Consider the following 17,852-nt stretch of genomic DNA (forward strand, 5'->3'; position numbering starts at 1 on the left):
ATCTCAAAATAACAGTTATCTTGAGATAATGAGTTATATATCTTGTTATCTCAAGATAACAAAATTGTTATCTTGAAATAACAAGTTACTTATCTTGTTATGACAAGATAACAAAATTGTTATCTTGAAATAACGAGTTACTTATCTTGTTCTCTCAAGATAACAATCCAGAAAATTATAGCAACAGCTCATGGCTTCTCCGGACTTCCATAGTAACATATTCCATTACGATTCATAAACAATTACGTATTTAGAATGCATATTGATAAAACACACTGGGAAAACTCTGCTATTATAATGTTTATTTAATTCACACTGTTGATTTCTGTTGTTTCATTTTCTTCATGTAATCCTTCTGTTAATATGTTTAATGAAAAATCCACTTATTTAAAATTCATTATTTTGGTTCTCATCGCCTGCTTTGGTTCACTGCTGTTCCCACCTCTCATTAATTAAGCAAACGATTTGCCATATCCTAGTAACAAAAACGTAACTATAAAGTGGGTAGCTATGATTTTCAGTTAATAATATATGTATCTTGCCACAAATGAGTCCAGTACAACACTGAATGCTAAGCTTATTACTTGTGAAGTTCTGTCGTGTAGCAATGCTGAGATTAATAGCTGATCATCACATTGGTGTATCAGTTTATCAGTTTATCAGGCTTTAGCAGAAACCTCACACACTGTGCATTGATTTTAAACAAGCATTGACTGTGTTTCTTTGAAAGAGTTCTCTCCTAAAAAATTTAAAAATTAAATCCATTCTAAATACTGGCTTTATAAAATGTAACTTGGACTGAATAAAGATACTCAGTTTCTGTATTCTGATTACATATTCCCAATACTTGTATTCTGTTCCATACCAACCCTGTGGATGTTGAATTCCTAATACTATAATTGACTCTCTGTCATGCTGAAAAAAAGCCTTGCCCACCAAACTGGTTCTGGCTGGTATTCAGCCTCAAGTGGTTAGGCTGGTCATTTCAGTTCAGTTTTGAATATTTAGCCAGTCAAGTTCACCAGTCGGGCTGGATGTTGCTGCTCAGGCTCCCTGGCCTGGCTGTATGTTTGAAACCAGATAATGCTGTCTACTCAGGCATTGCCTGGAGACGGGGCTTCAAGCCATGTCCCAATGTAATGTTTGTGGTAACATCCTGTCTGCTGAGGTGCCTCCATCTGACCAATTTTTGAGGGCAGCATACATGGCTCTCCCTGCGCAATTGTGGTCATTCCCCTATTTGTCCAAATGTGTTCCATTTCTCTCACAGCGCGCAAGTCTATATCACTAATGTGACACATTTTCCAGTTTGTCCAAAGTGCGCAAACACTGATTCCAGGAAGTTACACCATTTTCCATTTACCCAAGATGTAGTTCACATATGTCAGGTTCCGGTCCTCGCAGGCCAAAACTCTGCAGACTTCAGCACGCTGCCTAATTAAACACACCTGATTCAGTAATTAGCAAGGCCTTTATGAACTGAATTCAGAGCACTAGATGAGGGTAAACATGGAATGTCCTCAATTTGACATGCCTGATGTAGTTGATCAACAAAGAGTCCAAATTTTACCTCTTTAATTTGGAACTGGAGCGGTGAGGCTAACATTGCTAACAACAACAGAACTCTATAGTCATTCAAATAGCAACACCAACCCACACAAACCACGTCCAGGTTTCCGTTAATGTCAGACTTGTTTGTGTGGTTTAGGACGCAGCATGACTTGCTGTGAACTATAAAACTGAATAAAACTGCAGGCTTTAGACAACAGAGTCTGTATTCACAAACCACTTCAGGAGCAGGGCTGCTGATCTAAAAGTAGCATTTCTGACAATGACCCTTATAAATACAGAGGAACTTGATCCAAGATCAGCCCCACTTTGTGAGTACTGGCCCTGGTGTTGTCTGAAATGACTGTCCATAGCAGTGAGGTTTTGTTCATTTTTAGGACATGAGATATTCCACTTTTCTTTTTACTAACATGTTCTGTTTTTTCCCCTTTCGTTCATTTCTTCTCATTCTCATGCTTGGAAAATCATTAAATCTAGTTTAGTAGTACACTAAAAATAAAGATAATTTGCTTAAACTATGTAAAACATTCATTTTTAAGTGAAAACGCTACTGAGACTTTACATCGGCCTTTCTTTCAGTAAGATGAACAGATGGCACATCTGTCCACTTTATATGCGTTCTCGGACATTTCAACAATCCGTCTTCACTGAGAGACAGTTAAACTTTTGTTCCATCTTGCACCCTGCATTTTCCCACCATGGTGCCTGAAGAAGCCCACTGTGGTGCCGTTCCATGAGATAGTGGCTCACTTGTTCAGCCGGAAGTCTTGTTTTTGTCAGTCGAGTGTTTCTTCTCTGGGCTATTTTATGAGGGACTAAGAGAGCAGACTTGTACAATATGGAAGAGAGTCTTTGACCTCTCTTCATAATATTGACTGGGCAGTTCAGATCCTACAGCTGTGACTTCCACAGCTGGTTTAACAGTAGCAGTAAGATGTGTTTAATCTTAAAAAAGATGGTTCTTTAGTAAAGAGGATGGTTCTATTTAGAACCGTGATTTCGATACAGAGCCATTTCATGTTTTATTAGTTCTTTGCATGGTGAAATTGTTCTTCAGATTGATGGAGAATGTGTATTATGTGGTTCTATATAGCACTGAAAAGAGATCTTCTATTATTACAAGCTTGGCAAGAACCTTTTTTTGTGCTATATGGAACCATTTTCACAAAGGTTCTATATAGAACCATATACAACATGTTCTCTAACAACCTAAAGAGTCATTTTAACGTGCAAAGAACCATTCAAGCATGAAATGGTTCTATATAAAACCATTCCCTTTTCTAAATATCCCTTGAAGAACATTTTTTAAGTGTAGCTTATCCCTGTAAAACAACTCAATACAGATGAGAAGTGGTGAAGTTGGTGTGTGGGAATATTACTTTATCTGGGAGTCTTGTTTCTAGCACAAGTGCACTAAATATAGGAGTCAGTTGGGGATTAAAGATGTATTATGCACTTTCAGTACAGTTACTCTAAAATATTACAAATTTCTGCAATACTGTCTTTTCCAGTTATATGCAACTATAATACAGTTACAGTGTCTAAACTATTGCATATTGACTGCAATATAATTCCTGTGTGGTTTATTTTAATCAAAGAATTTTACTATATTGCACATTTGATACATAGAGATGCTTAATGCTGCTACAGAGTCAATTTTACGTCATCGCTGTACTGTGATGTCTAAAAAAAATAATAAATGAATAAACAAAAAAAAATCCAACAATGAATCCATGAGGATTCCTGGGCCGTCTCCCACGCCCCATCTGCCGTTCACAACAAAACGGTGCACGTCCTCCTTCTCCCAGGGAACGACCAATGAAATCGATGGATACTGGATCGTAGGACACAGTCGGGCGAATCAAGCGGCATACGTGGTCCTCGTTCGAGGAATAACCAATGAAACGTGCGGACGTTGGCACGTGGGGGTGCTGTTTGCGAGGCTGATCGCTTTCCGTTGCTACAGCAGCATCTCCAAGGAGGAACGTTATCAAGAAAGATGGAGGAATTTGAAGGTAAGCACGTAAATAAATAACAGACGCGTTCCTTGTCCCTTTATGTCTTAGTTTGTCTTCAAACTGGACCTTATAGTGTTGGAATGACGCGGTTTAACAGGTGTGAACAATGCTGTCTGTCTTTTGTTGGCCAGCAAGCTAGGTTAACGTTAACCTAAGCGGTTGTTCCCCTTTTAATGATGTGTGATGATCCCAGATTTCTTGGCTCTGTTTGAGCCGTGAGGCTGCTCGTCTGGGTGGGTTGGGTCGCCTAAAGCCCTTTTCAGTTTCCTTCTTCAGCCAGCCAGGTGCTCGAAATCCATTATCAGCCAGCTTATAGCTTTGTTTTTCTCTAGATAACGTTTTAATGTTTGGCAGGCTGGCCTTTGTTTTGATATTTGCCAGCTAAAGGGTCAAGGGCTGCACCTTGGCTAGCTAGCTGTGCAGGAGCCCAGATACAGCCATAGATTTAGCCGCTAGCTACCGTTAGCAGTGATTAAACATTAGCTGACTGTGTGTTTTGGAGGTCTTGTAGGGAAATCTGCCATTATGTTTTGTTAAGATGTTTCGCTGCCTTGTCTTTTTAAAGTATTTTATTAAGTAAATCTATCCCTGACTCTTCATTGAAATGGCGAAGCGAGCGTCACTGCTTGGCTTGCTCTCATTTAAGGGGAATTCCACCAATTTTTTAAAAATTTCTGAATAATCTGATTTCTAAGATGTAAACAGTCATTAAGAGTGGTTTGGTGTGAGGTGGCTCATTGTAGAAAAGCTTACAGACCCAGATTTCTTTACAGTGGTGATAATAGGTACCTTACAACACAATTCAGCCCTTTGTTTTACTGTCCAAAACCACCAGTGAACCTACACGTTTTCTGAGCTTTTATGTGTAATGTTGATGATGATAAAATAGGCATAGATCTGAAAAATGTTTTTTTGCGGGGACTGTTTTGCCTTACAACACCCTGCATGTACCCTCCCCTATGAATAGATTAAAATAAATGGATTAAAATACATCAGCATGTATTTAACCATTTCATAGAATAACTTTCTGTGAGTGAGCTTTCAGAGGTATTATACTCCTCAGACCTTTGGCTCCTGTCAACACCACAATGAACAACTCGGCAAGTTTCTCTACCACAGAGCATTTCGCTCCAAACCACTCTGCATGGTTTTGTTTACATTTCAGCCATTTCATTATGTAGATTTTTTTTTTTGAAAAATTGGTGGACTTCCCCTTTGAGCTAGCATAGCTATTAAAAACCCCTTAGTTCTTTTATTGAGTGATGTTAATGTTGACACACCCTGTGTATTAGATTTGATTAATTACACACAGTAAATGTAGGACAGTCTTACCTAACACACATAAGGTTAGGCAGATGTTTGCTTTTGATGTTGTAGTTGCTACGATGTATCCAGCAGTTTTTCGTTCATTCACTGGATTTAGTCAAGCGACCATTCCTTAGTTGAGGTCATTGAAATGACATGTCCAATTTGTATATTCACACTCAGGGGCAAAACGGCTGTGGGGGCAGTTGCACTGGGGCCCATGGCGCAAGGTGCCCAGTCCTAGAATCTTTGTTGGCCCCCTCTTACAAATACTGACTCAATTGTGCACTATTGACTCGCAGAAAGATCCAGTTTCTTAATGACATACCAAACCAGTCGGCTTCCAACAATGCTGTGCACCCACCCTCATGTCTGTTTATCTCCTTCATATTCATAATGCAGCTCATCCATGGAAACCATTTTCAAACTGATCCTTCACAACATGCGACATGATATTCATTATTAAAAATTGTAAGATCTTAAGGAATTAGTCTAACATGAACATTTAGGTTAATAGATGTTAGCGGATGGAATGGGCTCTCTTGAGCACCAACTTTAATACATGGCATGCATGCAAAATACAAAGCCACATATTAATGTAAAGCATTTTTTGTATAGGGGGGTTCTCTAATGTTTTTCCACTGTGGCCCAAATGCTTATAACGTTCTTTTTTCTTGTCTAGAACCTCCACCTGTAACTGAGGATTTGGTGCCTTGCAAAATATGTGGACGAAGTTTTTTTTCACGAGTGCTTGTAAGTTCCTTTTTTTTTCTTGTGTATGCTGACAAGTTATGGCATTAAGTATGGCAAATCACAGTTCCAACAGAGGCAAATCACCATTTTGAATAAGCCAAGATAAAATCAAAAGACTTACACATGCAGTCTTTGAGCCCATAGTTGCTATCTTATTGATCTTTTAAATCCCTTATCAAAACAAATGAGCACATGCTTTGTTAGGTGCTCACACAAAGGAGTCCCTGAGCAGACACCGCCGATATCAGGCATGGCGACAAGAATTGCCTTATGAGTCATAAAGTACATTTTCCCACCAAACGTAATTACTCTTAAGCTGTGTTTTTTTTTGTAGATTGTTATATAGCCTAAAGAGATTTTCCACTTCCACCCTGTTATGTTGTGTAGAAGAAGCATGTGTCCATCTGCCAGAAATCAGCAGCAAAGAAAAGGAAAGTTTTTGACTCCAGCAGGCAGAGGGCAGAGGGCACGGACATTTCCACTGTGAAACCCCTCAAACCAAAGGTAAGAATGGAGCCCTGGGTTTAGGGTTGACGTTTCACAGCCTTAACACTCATCACTCATTTCTGGAGGAAAACAAAGAAGCCTTTTGTTAGAATCCTTTGCCCTGTTTACGCCTGGTCATTTCGTGCTTCTTGAATATGAGGATTACATGCAGATAGGAAATTTTGACAAAAAAATATACTGGCCGAAAAGCTGTTAAAACAGTTTTAAATAATTCACGCGCACATAAATTTATACAAGTGCAGATATACCTGTCTTGCCAAACCACATTTCACCACCAAAAAACAAAACTTCTGCCAGTATGTTATGTCATAATGCAGTCTGTGGCCACATTGGCTAAAATAACCGACTTTTAACATCACCTGCCGAAGTTAGTACTGTCTTCAGAGTTTTAGGTCATGAACAACACCATGCAAAATTGTAGAGAATTTAATCAACTTCAGTATAGAACAGGAAAAAAACGGAAACGAGAAACAACACTGCAGATGGGTTGTCATGCTATGAGCTGATTTGCGTAGTACACACCAGATGGCAGTCTGATTTCAATCTGACTTCAACTGGAGACTCATTTCAATACCAAATGTAGTTAAAGTCCTATCAGGATACAGTCCTCATACAAGTCACATGGAATGACTGAGAGTTGGCCGTTGCACCAGCTGTACATAAGTTCAAAAGTAGGCTAGTTACAAAGTTCAGATTTATGCTTTACTAAATCAAAATGGGTTGTACCACACAAACTAGCTTTTTACTTCCCTCTAAGCGGGTGTAGGTGTTAAGGAAACCACATACATAGCAAAAGAATTCCAACAACATGACAAAACTTCTTTTGGTTAAGATGACTAAGCTAAAAACACTGAATGCGCTGTGCTGTGATTTTACTCGAAGATCTAATTGCCAGCCAGGTTTTAACTTTCAGCTCCAAGCGTGAAGCTAACGTCCATAGCTCAGGTCAGTGAGACTCAGCAGTGGCCAAAGCTTTCAAATTGCTGCTGTTATCCCAGCTGGACAGAAAACTTGCTTAATGTGCCACAATCAAATATTAAAGAATAGTCAAACAAACAGTGGCAATAAGTTTTAAAGTTTTATTCAGTTCAGTTGTAAAAGTGAGCTTTGAAACTTTTCTATACCGGATATTTTCATGGGGGTTTATCTACTAGTGAAGTTGTGACCTAAAGATCTGTGGTCCAACTGAATTTAGTAAAAGGATAGTTTGAAATGATGTAGGCCCAGCCCCATTTCTAATTTTTATGCCTACCCCTTGTTTTTGAGTGTCACCTTGCTCCTTGGAACTGTGTTACCACGGGTAGTGGTTGAAGTCTTCAACTACAAAATGGGACCCTTAAATAAAAAAGAACATTACTTCATTAACAGGCTACTAGTGGTGCTCTGTAGGTGACACTGCCAGTCTGCAGTGATAACAGATGAGGGTAAAGCTCAGCAAACTCGCTGCTGGGCTTTAGTTACATTTAGGGAATCTAAGGGGGGCGGGGCAATTATTTATTATCGTCCACCCCTAATTCTTCGGTGATATGAAGCTGAAGTCAGATATTCACCAGCTTCTTGTTTGAATTTTCAAGTTCCACCTTAAATGGAGCTGCAGTTACATTCAGGTGTCAGTAATGCTGGACTGTTTAAAGTGGACAGGGAAATTTAGCTAGCTAGCTACTGAGACATTAGCATACTATTAGTGATTTTTTTTTATGCTTTTTATGAAGAAAAGGACCATAACACATTGAAAGAACATTAAATTAAGAAAATACAATAGTTATTGGAATTTGTTAATGGAGAAAATACGCACATCTGTGTGTTTGTTTTGTCACTTACGCAGCCATCTTGCCAGTTTTTCACCCCATTTGGAGTGTGCCTCTGAAAACCCTTTGTCTGAGGGCCATGCAGCCCTAACACTTCACCCCACCCCTCTATCTTAACAAAAATCGGGACACTCTACCTCTAGCCGTGAACACGCAAAACGGAGGGCTAAGGGCTAAGTGGTAGGGGCGAGGGGTGAAATGGGATTATGCCATAGTGTGAAGGACTTAGTAAAGAGGTTTAGCACAAACCTATGTAAAAACTTACGTACAACCAGTGCAACCCAGTCCAGGTGTAAACAGTGTTCTTTTTACCTACCCAAACCTCATATTATTCTCCCATGCTCTTAAATACTCTGAAAAACATTTTGATTGCATTTCAGTTACAAAGTTCTACAGGCAGCTCAAAATCTGATAAAGTAAGTTGTTTTTTAATTTTTATTTGTTTTAATTTTTTAATTCCAATTTCAAATGTGTTTGTTTTAAAAGTATTTAGAAGAAAAGTTGTAAGTTTGAACATCCCCAGTTAATGTTTAGTTGGTTTTCAAAGTGAAAAGTTAAAACATTCTCTATAGAGAAAACACTTAAATATGGCATTTTCTGCAAATCATAATGGACAATTAAAATGGACATTTTTTTTTTCTATTGGACATACTTGAAACTTAAAAACAAACTCAATTTGTAAATTATGCCATATTAAAAGCCACATTTTATGTTTTATTTGTCCCTAAAATGTTATATTCAGCAAAAAAGCCATAATTGTGCATTAAATTGACATTTGTTCTCTATAGAAGAAAACTATTTTTCACTTAAAATCAACAAAACATCATTTGACCAGGGGCATACAAACTTATGACTCCATTTAATTGAGTTTGTGCTTATCTGTGCTCTTCAGCTTCATTATATCACTAACAATATAGTCACTACTATGTTTTGATTGTGATAACTTCCTTTTGTTTGTTATAGAACTATTGACAGTCTTCATGATGCATTTATTAGAGTTTGTGAGTACCTATCACATGCTTTCTAGGACTGTGCACAAGGCTCCTGATAAAACCCTTAATCAATGAGCATGGCCACTGACCCATTGATTGGCCCTCAGAGAGGCCGCACTAATAGCTTCTTGTTGCATTTCTTTTTTAACAGATTGTAGTGAATTTTTAGCACTCTTTCTTATTCTGAGCAGGTAATTTTGGAAGCTTGCCACAAACGCTCTGTAGCTGCTGTTACATTCAGTAGAAGGCTGTCTAATATGTAGTTTTAGGAGTAAGCACTAATCTGTGTTGCTTATTTGCATTGTACCTGAACACAGTTTGCTAACATGCTTATAGACTAACTGCTTTTAGTAGTTGAAACTGCTCCTTAAACTGAAGTTTTTAGCAGCTCCTTATCACTACAATAGAACTTCAATAGTTTTGCATTGGAAAGAAAAAAAAAGTAGCCATTATTATTTAAAATGATACAGTACTGTGCAAAACTCTTAGGCAGCTAAAACTATTGTGTCTTTTTGTCAGTTAAAAAAACACTATATATCATTAGAATAAATGCCAATAAAAATACATCCAGTAAAAATAAAGTTTTTCTGATTAAAAATACAATAATTGGTTAGTTGGTTTGAAGAATACAGTTAGAAGAACAGTGGTATGGTTCGTGACTTCTCAGTGAACTGGCAATCAGCAGTTTATTATTGTTATTGGTTTGACAAAGCCAGCTTACTTTCTTATATTAGCAACCACCTGGGACACCATAGCAATGGCCTAGCAACACCTTAGCAATCTCCTAGGACACCATAGCAATGGCCTAGCAACACCTTAGCAATCACCTGGGATACTATAGCAATTGGCCTTGCAGCAACTTAGCAATCACCTGGGATACTATAGCAATTGGCCTTGCAGCAACTTAGCAATCTCCTGGGATACCATGATGTGGCCTAGCAACACCTTAGCAATCACCTGGGATACCATGATGTGGCCTGGCAGCACCTTAGCAATCGCCTGGGATACCATGATATGGCCTAGCAACACCTTAGCAACAACCTGGGACCCCATAGCAGCAGCCTCGCAACACCTTAGCAACCATGTGGGATATCATAACAGAAGCCTGTCAGCCCCTGAGAAATGACTACAGGGAAAAAGAAAGATGCTTAGCTTCAGAAATACTGTGTGTCTTATTTTATTGATAACAATATAAATCATTTTCTCTATGCTCTTTCTGAATATACTTGGGTTCCTATCAGTATACTTGAGCTTTGGGCTATAAAAAAAAAGTCTAGTAAAAACAATTTGGCTGCAAAAAGGAATGGGAATTGTATGTAAAAATCTTGATGGGTGCATCCATAATTAACAGTGGTTGGTCTTTTAAAAAAATAATTACACATTAATTGTCAGGTTAATCAATAGTTTGCTCGATTACTGTTACAATTGATAGAGGCAGCCCTGTTCTCATCATGAGGTTGAAAAGTGTGTAGGATTATATATTTATGTCCATTTCTGATCATGAACTACTACTGCCAGTTTCTATCATCATCAAACCTCTTCACTTGGAGAAATACTGTTGCATTTCTGCCTCAATGCTGATGCTTTTCCGGAGTGCCTGAATCCCTATTTTTCAAAATAGATATCAGGGTTAAGACATATGAATGTGTATCTTACATATTTTGCTTGTTCTTAGTACTGTAAACAAAAGAAATCATAATTTGCGGTTACAGGGAGATTACGGAGTCATTTTTGCAGTTATTGTCCAACCTTATTGCTGGACTTTTTGGATCTTTCGAACTGTTTGTTTATTCTTGCTTGTGCGCTGAATTTTGCGCCAGACTGTGTTTAATAGTTTTGCTCGCACTGGGCCCTACTCAACTAGCCCTGTCTGTAAATGGTGTGTTTGTGTCAACAGCCTGAACCACCCAAGAAACAGTCCAACTGGCGCAGAAAGCATGAGGAATTCATCGCTACCATTCGTGCTGCCAAACAAATAAATCAAGTAGTGAAAGACGGAGGTCCCCTCCCCCCGCCCCCACCCCCATCCTATGACCCAGGTAAAAAAAAACACTCTGCACATTGAGTTACGGCATAAAGGAACACTGTAACACAGTTCCGGAGCCATAGCATAACAGGAACCGTTTGTTCCAGATTACATCCAGTGCCCGTATTGCCAGAGACGGTTCAGTGAGAATGCAGCGGATCGCCACATTAAATTCTGTAAGGAACAGGCGGCCCGCATTTCTAATAAGGGCAAGTTCCCTGGAAGTGACAAAACCAAGCCTCCACCAAGGACCCAGGTTAGTCACTCACAGCAGTTCATAATGAGGACACGAATCCCACGTCTGTTATTACTTTAGAGTGGTTGGAAAGCAGGGTTCTCAGAGTTTCCAGTTGCTAGAAAAAACTTGAGTACACAGTCAGAATAGGAAAAAAAAGAAAAACGTGTTTTTGATGAATCATTAGTGATTGCCAGTTGATATGCATATGATACATATTTTAAATTCTTTTACTGGTCTTGCTTACAGTAAGCAGTGCCTGGACACACTTATTTATAAGCATTTCTTGCCACAAAAGGCCAGACTACCCAAAAGGCTAGATTAAGCCTAAACGTAGATTAAAATGAATGTCCAATGTTGATTCACCATTGATGCCACAGTTTAGTCCAAGATAAGGCTAAATCCATGTCTGGGAAACAGGCCTGTAGTGTTTTTATATTTTAATTATGAAGTGTTTTCATGGCTTTCTAGTTTATCCTTTTCCAATGAAGTATTTCTCAATCTTTGAAAGGCTGTACATGTTTTGTTATTGTTCAGCTAAGCCTATTTATGTGATTTGATCTTCTACAAACAACCCTGACTACTTGATTCATCATCAAAATAATGAGTAAGTGCTTGATCAGTAATGTAATCTACAAGCCTGTTTCCAAAGAAGTTGGGATGCTGTGCAAAATGTACGTAAGAACATGACGTACAAATCAATTAAACCCTGTATTTAATTGAAAATAGTACAAAGACAACATATGAAATGTTGTAACTGAAATTTTATTGTTTTTTGACAAATATATGCTCATTTTTAATTTTATTCCAGCAACACGTTTCAAAAAAAGCTGTGACGGGGCAACAAAAGACTGGTGAAGTTGTGTCATGCTAAAAAAACACCTGGTGGAACATCTCACAGCTAATAAAGTTAACCTTTATTAGTCTTTCAGAAGTAAAGGTAGGGAGAGGTTCACCACTCTGTAGAAAGTGCAACAATTCAGAAATAAAGTTTCTCAATGTAAAATAGCAAAGCACTTGGGGATTTCATCATCTACGGAATGTAATATCATTGAAATTCATTCAGCGAATCCAGAGAAATTTCTCTGTGCAAGGGACAAGGCCGAAAACCAACATTTAAAAAGGAAACCATACATAAACAGGATCCAGAAACACCACCTCTTTCTCTGGGCCCAAATTGATTTAAGATGGACTTAATCAAAGTGTCCTGAAGTCCAACGAAAATCAAAATTTGAAATTCTTTTTGGACTCAATGACGTTGTGTCCTCTGAGCTAAAGAGGAGAGGGACCATCCGGCTCGTTAATAGCGCACAATTCAAAAGCTAGCATCCATAATGATGTGGGGGTGCATTAGCGCACATGGTATGGGTGATTTGTACATCTGTGAAGGCACCATGAAAACTGAATGATATATACAGGTTTTGGAGCAACATATGCTGCCATCCACACAGCATCTTTTTCAAGGAAGGTCTTGCTTATTTCAGCAAGATAATATCAAACCACATTCTTCACATATTACAACAGCATGGCTCCATAGTAAAAGAGTCTAAACTGGCCTGCCTGCAGTCCAGACCTGTCACCCACTGAAAACATTTGCCTCATTATGAAACAAAAAATACAATATAGGAGACCCCGAACTCTTGACCAACTAAAATCCTATATCAAGCAAGAATGAGAAAACATTTCACTTTGAAAACTATAGCAGTCTGTCTCCTCACTTCTTTGAAACGTGTTGCTGGCATGAAATTCAAAATGGGCAAATATTTTTCAAAAAAACAAATTTTAAGCTTCAACATTTGAGATGTTTTGTTTTTGTACTATTTTCAATTAAAATTATGGTTTAAATTATCTGCACATCATTGCATTCTGTTTTTATTTACATTTTGCACAGCGTCCCAAGTTTTTTGGCAACGGGGTTGTACACTGAGCTCTATTGTTAAGAACGAGAAAACATTGATGTGAAAGAGGCAAACTTCTCTGTTTTTGCAGTACAAGCCTCCTCCAGTGAAGAAGGCAAATTCAGTATCTTCAGTGTCTTCCTCTCGCCTTCCGCAGCGTTCAGCCTATGGACAAGGTGGAGGAACAGGTATTGACTGATTGACAGCGGTATCAGTATCAGACTCTGTGAAAACATGTACAGTTTGACAGCAGTTGCTTAAAAACGTGGGCATGTGGACCCCCCCCCCCAAAATAGTGTTGATGATTTAGACGTATAACTGTGTGAGGGCAAGCACCAACATGAACTTGGTGATGCAGGAAATGTTTGAGGCATAACAATCATCAGTATCTTGCTGAGCAAGTATAACTTAAGACTGTGGAATTTAAACTCCTTGGTCTAAAGGTCCTGGCGGGTCTCAGCTTTGTAGAAATTTGCAGAGTGAGCGTTTTCCCTCTTGTTCACACTAAATCAAATGTACCCCAAATGTAGTCGATCAGCCAAGGCAGATAGATAAGTGTGTCATACAGGCTCAGAAACCACATAAGCTGCTATTTGAGATCAGCAGTTTAAGGGAAGTGTATTATGCAGTTGCTATTTGCACGATATTAAAAGGTGTTAATTAGCTTCCATAGCTTGTTAGCTACATTAGCTTGGTAGATCCAGCGTAAGATTAAATAAACAGACTTTATTTTTTATTTTTTATTTTAAATTTTTACCCGGTTTTCTCCCCAATTTAGTCTTTGCCAATTCCACCTGCTAGTTAGGACTCCCCCAATCACACACGACGCTATCAACGCTAGGAGGACGAGGCTAACACAGGCTTCCTCCGAAACCTGTGAAACCAGCCACCGCATCTTTTCGAACTGCCGCTCACGCAACGTCTTTGGACAGCTGAACGCGCTCGGAGGAAAGCGCCAACCGCCAGATCTGTTACGTCAGCTAACAGACGCCTGCGCTGACTAGCATTGCGCTGGGTGATGGGGGGAGAAAGGCAGCCATCTTACCCACCCAGAGAGAGTGAGGCCAATTGTGCTCTCTTGGACTCCCGGCTACGGATGGCTGTAACATCACCAGGGATCGAACTCGCGATCTCCTGATGATGGGGCCAACGCTTAGACGGTTGCGCCACTCGGGAGCCCAATAAACAGACTTTAGACATCATCAAACATTGTTAGGCTCTTTGATTCCATCTGGGGTAAGAGGAAAATTTTGTACACTTGCATTGGCTTAAACCAATGTTCGTACTAAATGGAAAGTGAAGAGTTTCAGAGAAGAGAGTGGGACATTTACCATTCTACAAAAACAGACTTGATCTCAGAATAATGTAGAATTTATGAGGGTCCTGATAATATATCCACTTTGGCCAGTGATTGCTATAGGTTTTTTTTTTTTTTAAATCAGTCCTAAATCAGTACCAGTATAGGACATCAAAGCACGCTACACTTCTAAGAGCTCTTTACCTCATCAGGGATTCCCAGCAGTAAAACCTCGGCTGGCACAGTGAGGAGCATGTCTTCTGGCTACTCTCCATCTCGCACCAACTCCAGCGGCCTGACCAGTCCTCCATCTGGGTAAGACATGCTTCAAGCTGAAGTCCGTGATGACTAAGATTTTTTTATGAGCTAGTTTTTTCTATTCATTTTTTCCATGTGATGTGTTCACAGTGTTAGTATGAAGCCCAAAGGCGTAGTTACTCAGAGTAGTCTGAAGAACACCTCTGGAATAGGAGTGAACAAGAAGAAGGTTTACAATGCAGACAACTACAATTCAAGGTACATACAGCACAATACCACTTTATATTTTCTGGTACCTAGAGCAGTGGTTCCCAAACTCTTTGACATCCTCAAGCTGCTCAAACACACTTCTGCCCTACAAAAAGGAATACATGGCCAACAACATGATTTACAGTAATGTGCAAAAGTCAGAACAGCTACAAAAAAAGTTCACAAAATGATTAAATGATAAATAGAAAATGGGACGAACAACTGTGCAAGACCACCAAAACTTTTGAAAAAAATCAGATTTTTCTGTCCATCTTTCCACTGCGTGAATACAACTAAACGCTACTGGTCAAGAAGTTGTAGCTGTCAAGAAGCCCTTACTGAGAAAAGGACAACAAATAGCTGAATATTTGTACTCAAACAAAGAAGCTGTTGGTGTTCTCAGAACAATGGACGTGCTACCCTAGAGTACAGACCTCAACAACATTGAATGTGTTTGGAACTAATTGAATTGTGAGAAACAGAAAGTACAACTAACTTCTAAGATGGACTTTAAAGGTTTGCAAAAATATCCCTGGTCATTTCTTTGATAAACCAATTTTCATTAATGATATCTTTAAACTAAGACTGAACTTTGCAAGTGTGGAAAAATATCCCTGCAGATTTCATTGAGAAACTGAAAGCAAGTCGCTAAAACAGAATAGAAGCTGTAGAAGGAAAAAATGATGGACACACAAAATACTGAAAAACCAGAAATTATGTTTAGTTTTTGATATATGTCTTTATACATTTTTGTTAAATATGCTATCTGTTTTTCTCCTGGTGCTGCATGATGTATAACTTGTACATTGTGGTTGGACTCTGGGTGGTCTCTGACTGAGTGGTCTCATGACTTTCGCATAATACCATAATACTGCATACAAAATCACAGTTTTTAATTCAGTTCACCTCTTTGACACAAAAACCCAGATAAATCATTGTTAGTGTGAATGTGTCCAAAATTAGAATAGGACTTTAAATATAGCACTTGTATAATAGCTGATCGATGGGTTAATGTTAGGCTGCATGTTGTTGTATGACCTACTTTTCTATATTTTGCATTAAACCCTTCATTTGTTTTTTCTATCTGATGTTTGGTCCAGCATTTTCTGTTGGGTATCTGATCTGTGCCATCTGCAAATCCAAGTATAATTCTTTCAGTGGTGCAGAATAAAGTCCACAAGACAGTCCATTTCAGGCAAGCGATGCCTCGACACATTGAGCAAGAAAGGATGATTTACAGGATGCCCAGAGAATTGTGGCAGTGAATGTCAATAGCATGGTGGGAGTGCTGCTCTTTGTTTTCTGTGTCAAACAGGCCCCTGTTGTCCTTTCAGCCTTTTGTTACAATATTTTCTCACTTCTTAGGAACGATGTGAAAAATGAGAATGAGGTGGATTACTCCATACAGGGGACCAAGTTCTGCCATGAGTGTGGGACCAAATACCCTGTGGACTGGGCCAAGTTTTGCTGTGAGTGTGGGGTGAGAAGGATGTGCATTTAGAGAGTGAAAGAGAAAGGGTTTGGTAAATGTTTCAGTGCTGAGCTTTTCCTTCCATCACGCTAGTGCCCTGGTTGCATACCCTGTTCACGATTTACAGCCCTTTTCTATTTTTTTTTTAAACCCTCAATTTTCTTGTGTTTATTATTGAAGTGCAATATGATGAACTACTGATTTAAAAAGGAAGACAATTTTTTTAATCAGGATCTACATGGGTAGAACCATATTTAGAATTAAGAGACTTCTAAAAGTGGAGCCTATCAGAGCTTGCAATTGATTACTGAAGTCAATATCCCAACATTGCATCTCGATAAGGGAATTAAACAAGGAATGGAAGTATTTTTACTTAATTTATGTTATTTATTACCATATAATTGATACACGTTTAGAAGTGACGCTTACACCATGCAATTCAGTTTTGTATCACCTTTGTGTTTTGTATTTCTTAATGCTTAAAAATTATGTTCCTAGTATTTTTATCTGTATTGAATGTGAAATGTATGAAAGGTACATTCACTACACGTAGCAACAATCCATCACAGTCCTCCCCTCAAGCTTGAATGTGCTTGGTCCGCAAACATATTCAAACGACCCCACAAAACCTCAGCTCAAAGACGACTGAAATGTCAAACACGACATTGCTATACTATTTGACCACTTCAAACTGTATGCAAAGAGTAGCTTTATAGTCTGGTCCATTGCCCCAGGGCCTTTTAAAAGCTGTTATCACTGCAGCTCAGCCGAGGTCTTTACCATGTTAGTTTACGTAAGCTAAAAGGCCTCAGAGTCAAAGCTCTGGTTAGCATCTCACTCAGCTGTTACAAAGGCAGTGCAATTCTAATGAGCTTGTGGCGTCTGCCCTCCGTCCGATGTATTTAACATTTTTGTGTGGCAGAAAGAATACAGGCTGGATATTGACAATAGATTTGTCATTCTATGAACAGAATGTCAAATGCATTTTATATCCTCCTTAAATAAACATTAATGCGAGTGAAAGGCTTGTGTTCTTGTGGTTACTGAGTTTGATGTCTTTTCTTGACTCATTTGGTTTGCTAATGGTTAAACTAGGCATGGTCAGTGTAAAAATGAAGTGAAAAAAGAATATAGGATCTTCATATAAAAATATATTTATTCATAGAGAAGAGTATTAGGATCATAGAGAATGTTAAGCATTAAACCAGATTTGTGTGCATTACCACAAACCTATAGAGAAAGAATGTACATTGTGTCTATGTATAACATGCGCAAATGATTGTAGAACTTGTGTACAGTGACATGACACAACATGCCAAGCAGTGCAGGAAAACAAAGTGGATATCCATGGTTTCTAAATAGTTACAAACATGGGATGCTGGTGAAGCACATGGCTTCAGAAAGGTCTGCTTGATTCACAGCAGTTAGTCCTATGGGTGAAAACATGCACTTTGTCCATGAAAGCA

At 38.8% G+C, this 17,852-nt stretch overlaps 1 protein-coding gene across 2 annotated transcripts; it reads left to right on the forward strand.

The window, feature by feature from the left end:
- Positions 1–3,476: 3,476 nt before the first annotated feature.
- On the forward strand, positions 3,477–17,409 carry zc2hc1a (zinc finger, C2HC-type containing 1A). 2 transcript variants are annotated; one of them, XM_036558236.1, is made up of 10 exons: positions 3,477–3,584; positions 5,575–5,645; positions 6,033–6,149; positions 8,341–8,376; positions 10,850–10,991; positions 11,086–11,234; positions 13,203–13,299; positions 14,621–14,723; positions 14,817–14,924; positions 16,281–17,409. In XM_036558236.1, exons 1-10 carry the CDS (start codon positions 3,569–3,571, stop codon positions 16,414–16,416), a joined length of 975 nt encoding a protein of 324 aa, XP_036414129.1. In that variant the 5' UTR covers positions 3,477–3,568; the 3' UTR covers positions 16,417–17,409. The 2 variants fall into 2 exon arrangements, with proteins under 2 accessions (XP_036414129.1, XP_036414130.1); XM_036558237.1 differs by lacking the exon at positions 8,341–8,376.
- The last annotated feature ends 443 nt before the right edge of the window (positions 17,410–17,852 follow it).

The sequence above is a fragment of the Colossoma macropomum genome, unplaced genomic scaffold, assembly GCF_904425465.1.
Source record: "Colossoma macropomum unplaced genomic scaffold, Colossoma_macropomum, whole genome shotgun sequence".
Taxonomy (NCBI): Eukaryota; Metazoa; Chordata; class Actinopteri; order Characiformes; family Serrasalmidae; genus Colossoma; species Colossoma macropomum.

Excerpts from the sequence above, each read along its gene's own strand:
- zc2hc1a (XM_036558236.1), top strand. Across the intron at positions 8,377-10,849 it reads GCAGCTCAAAATCTGATAAA|CCTGAACCACCCAAGAAACA; the intron begins GTAAGTTGTTTT and ends TTGTGTCAACAG. Across the intron at positions 14,925-16,280 it reads GCAGACAACTACAATTCAAG|GAACGATGTGAAAAATGAGA; the intron begins GTACATACAGCA and ends CTCACTTCTTAG.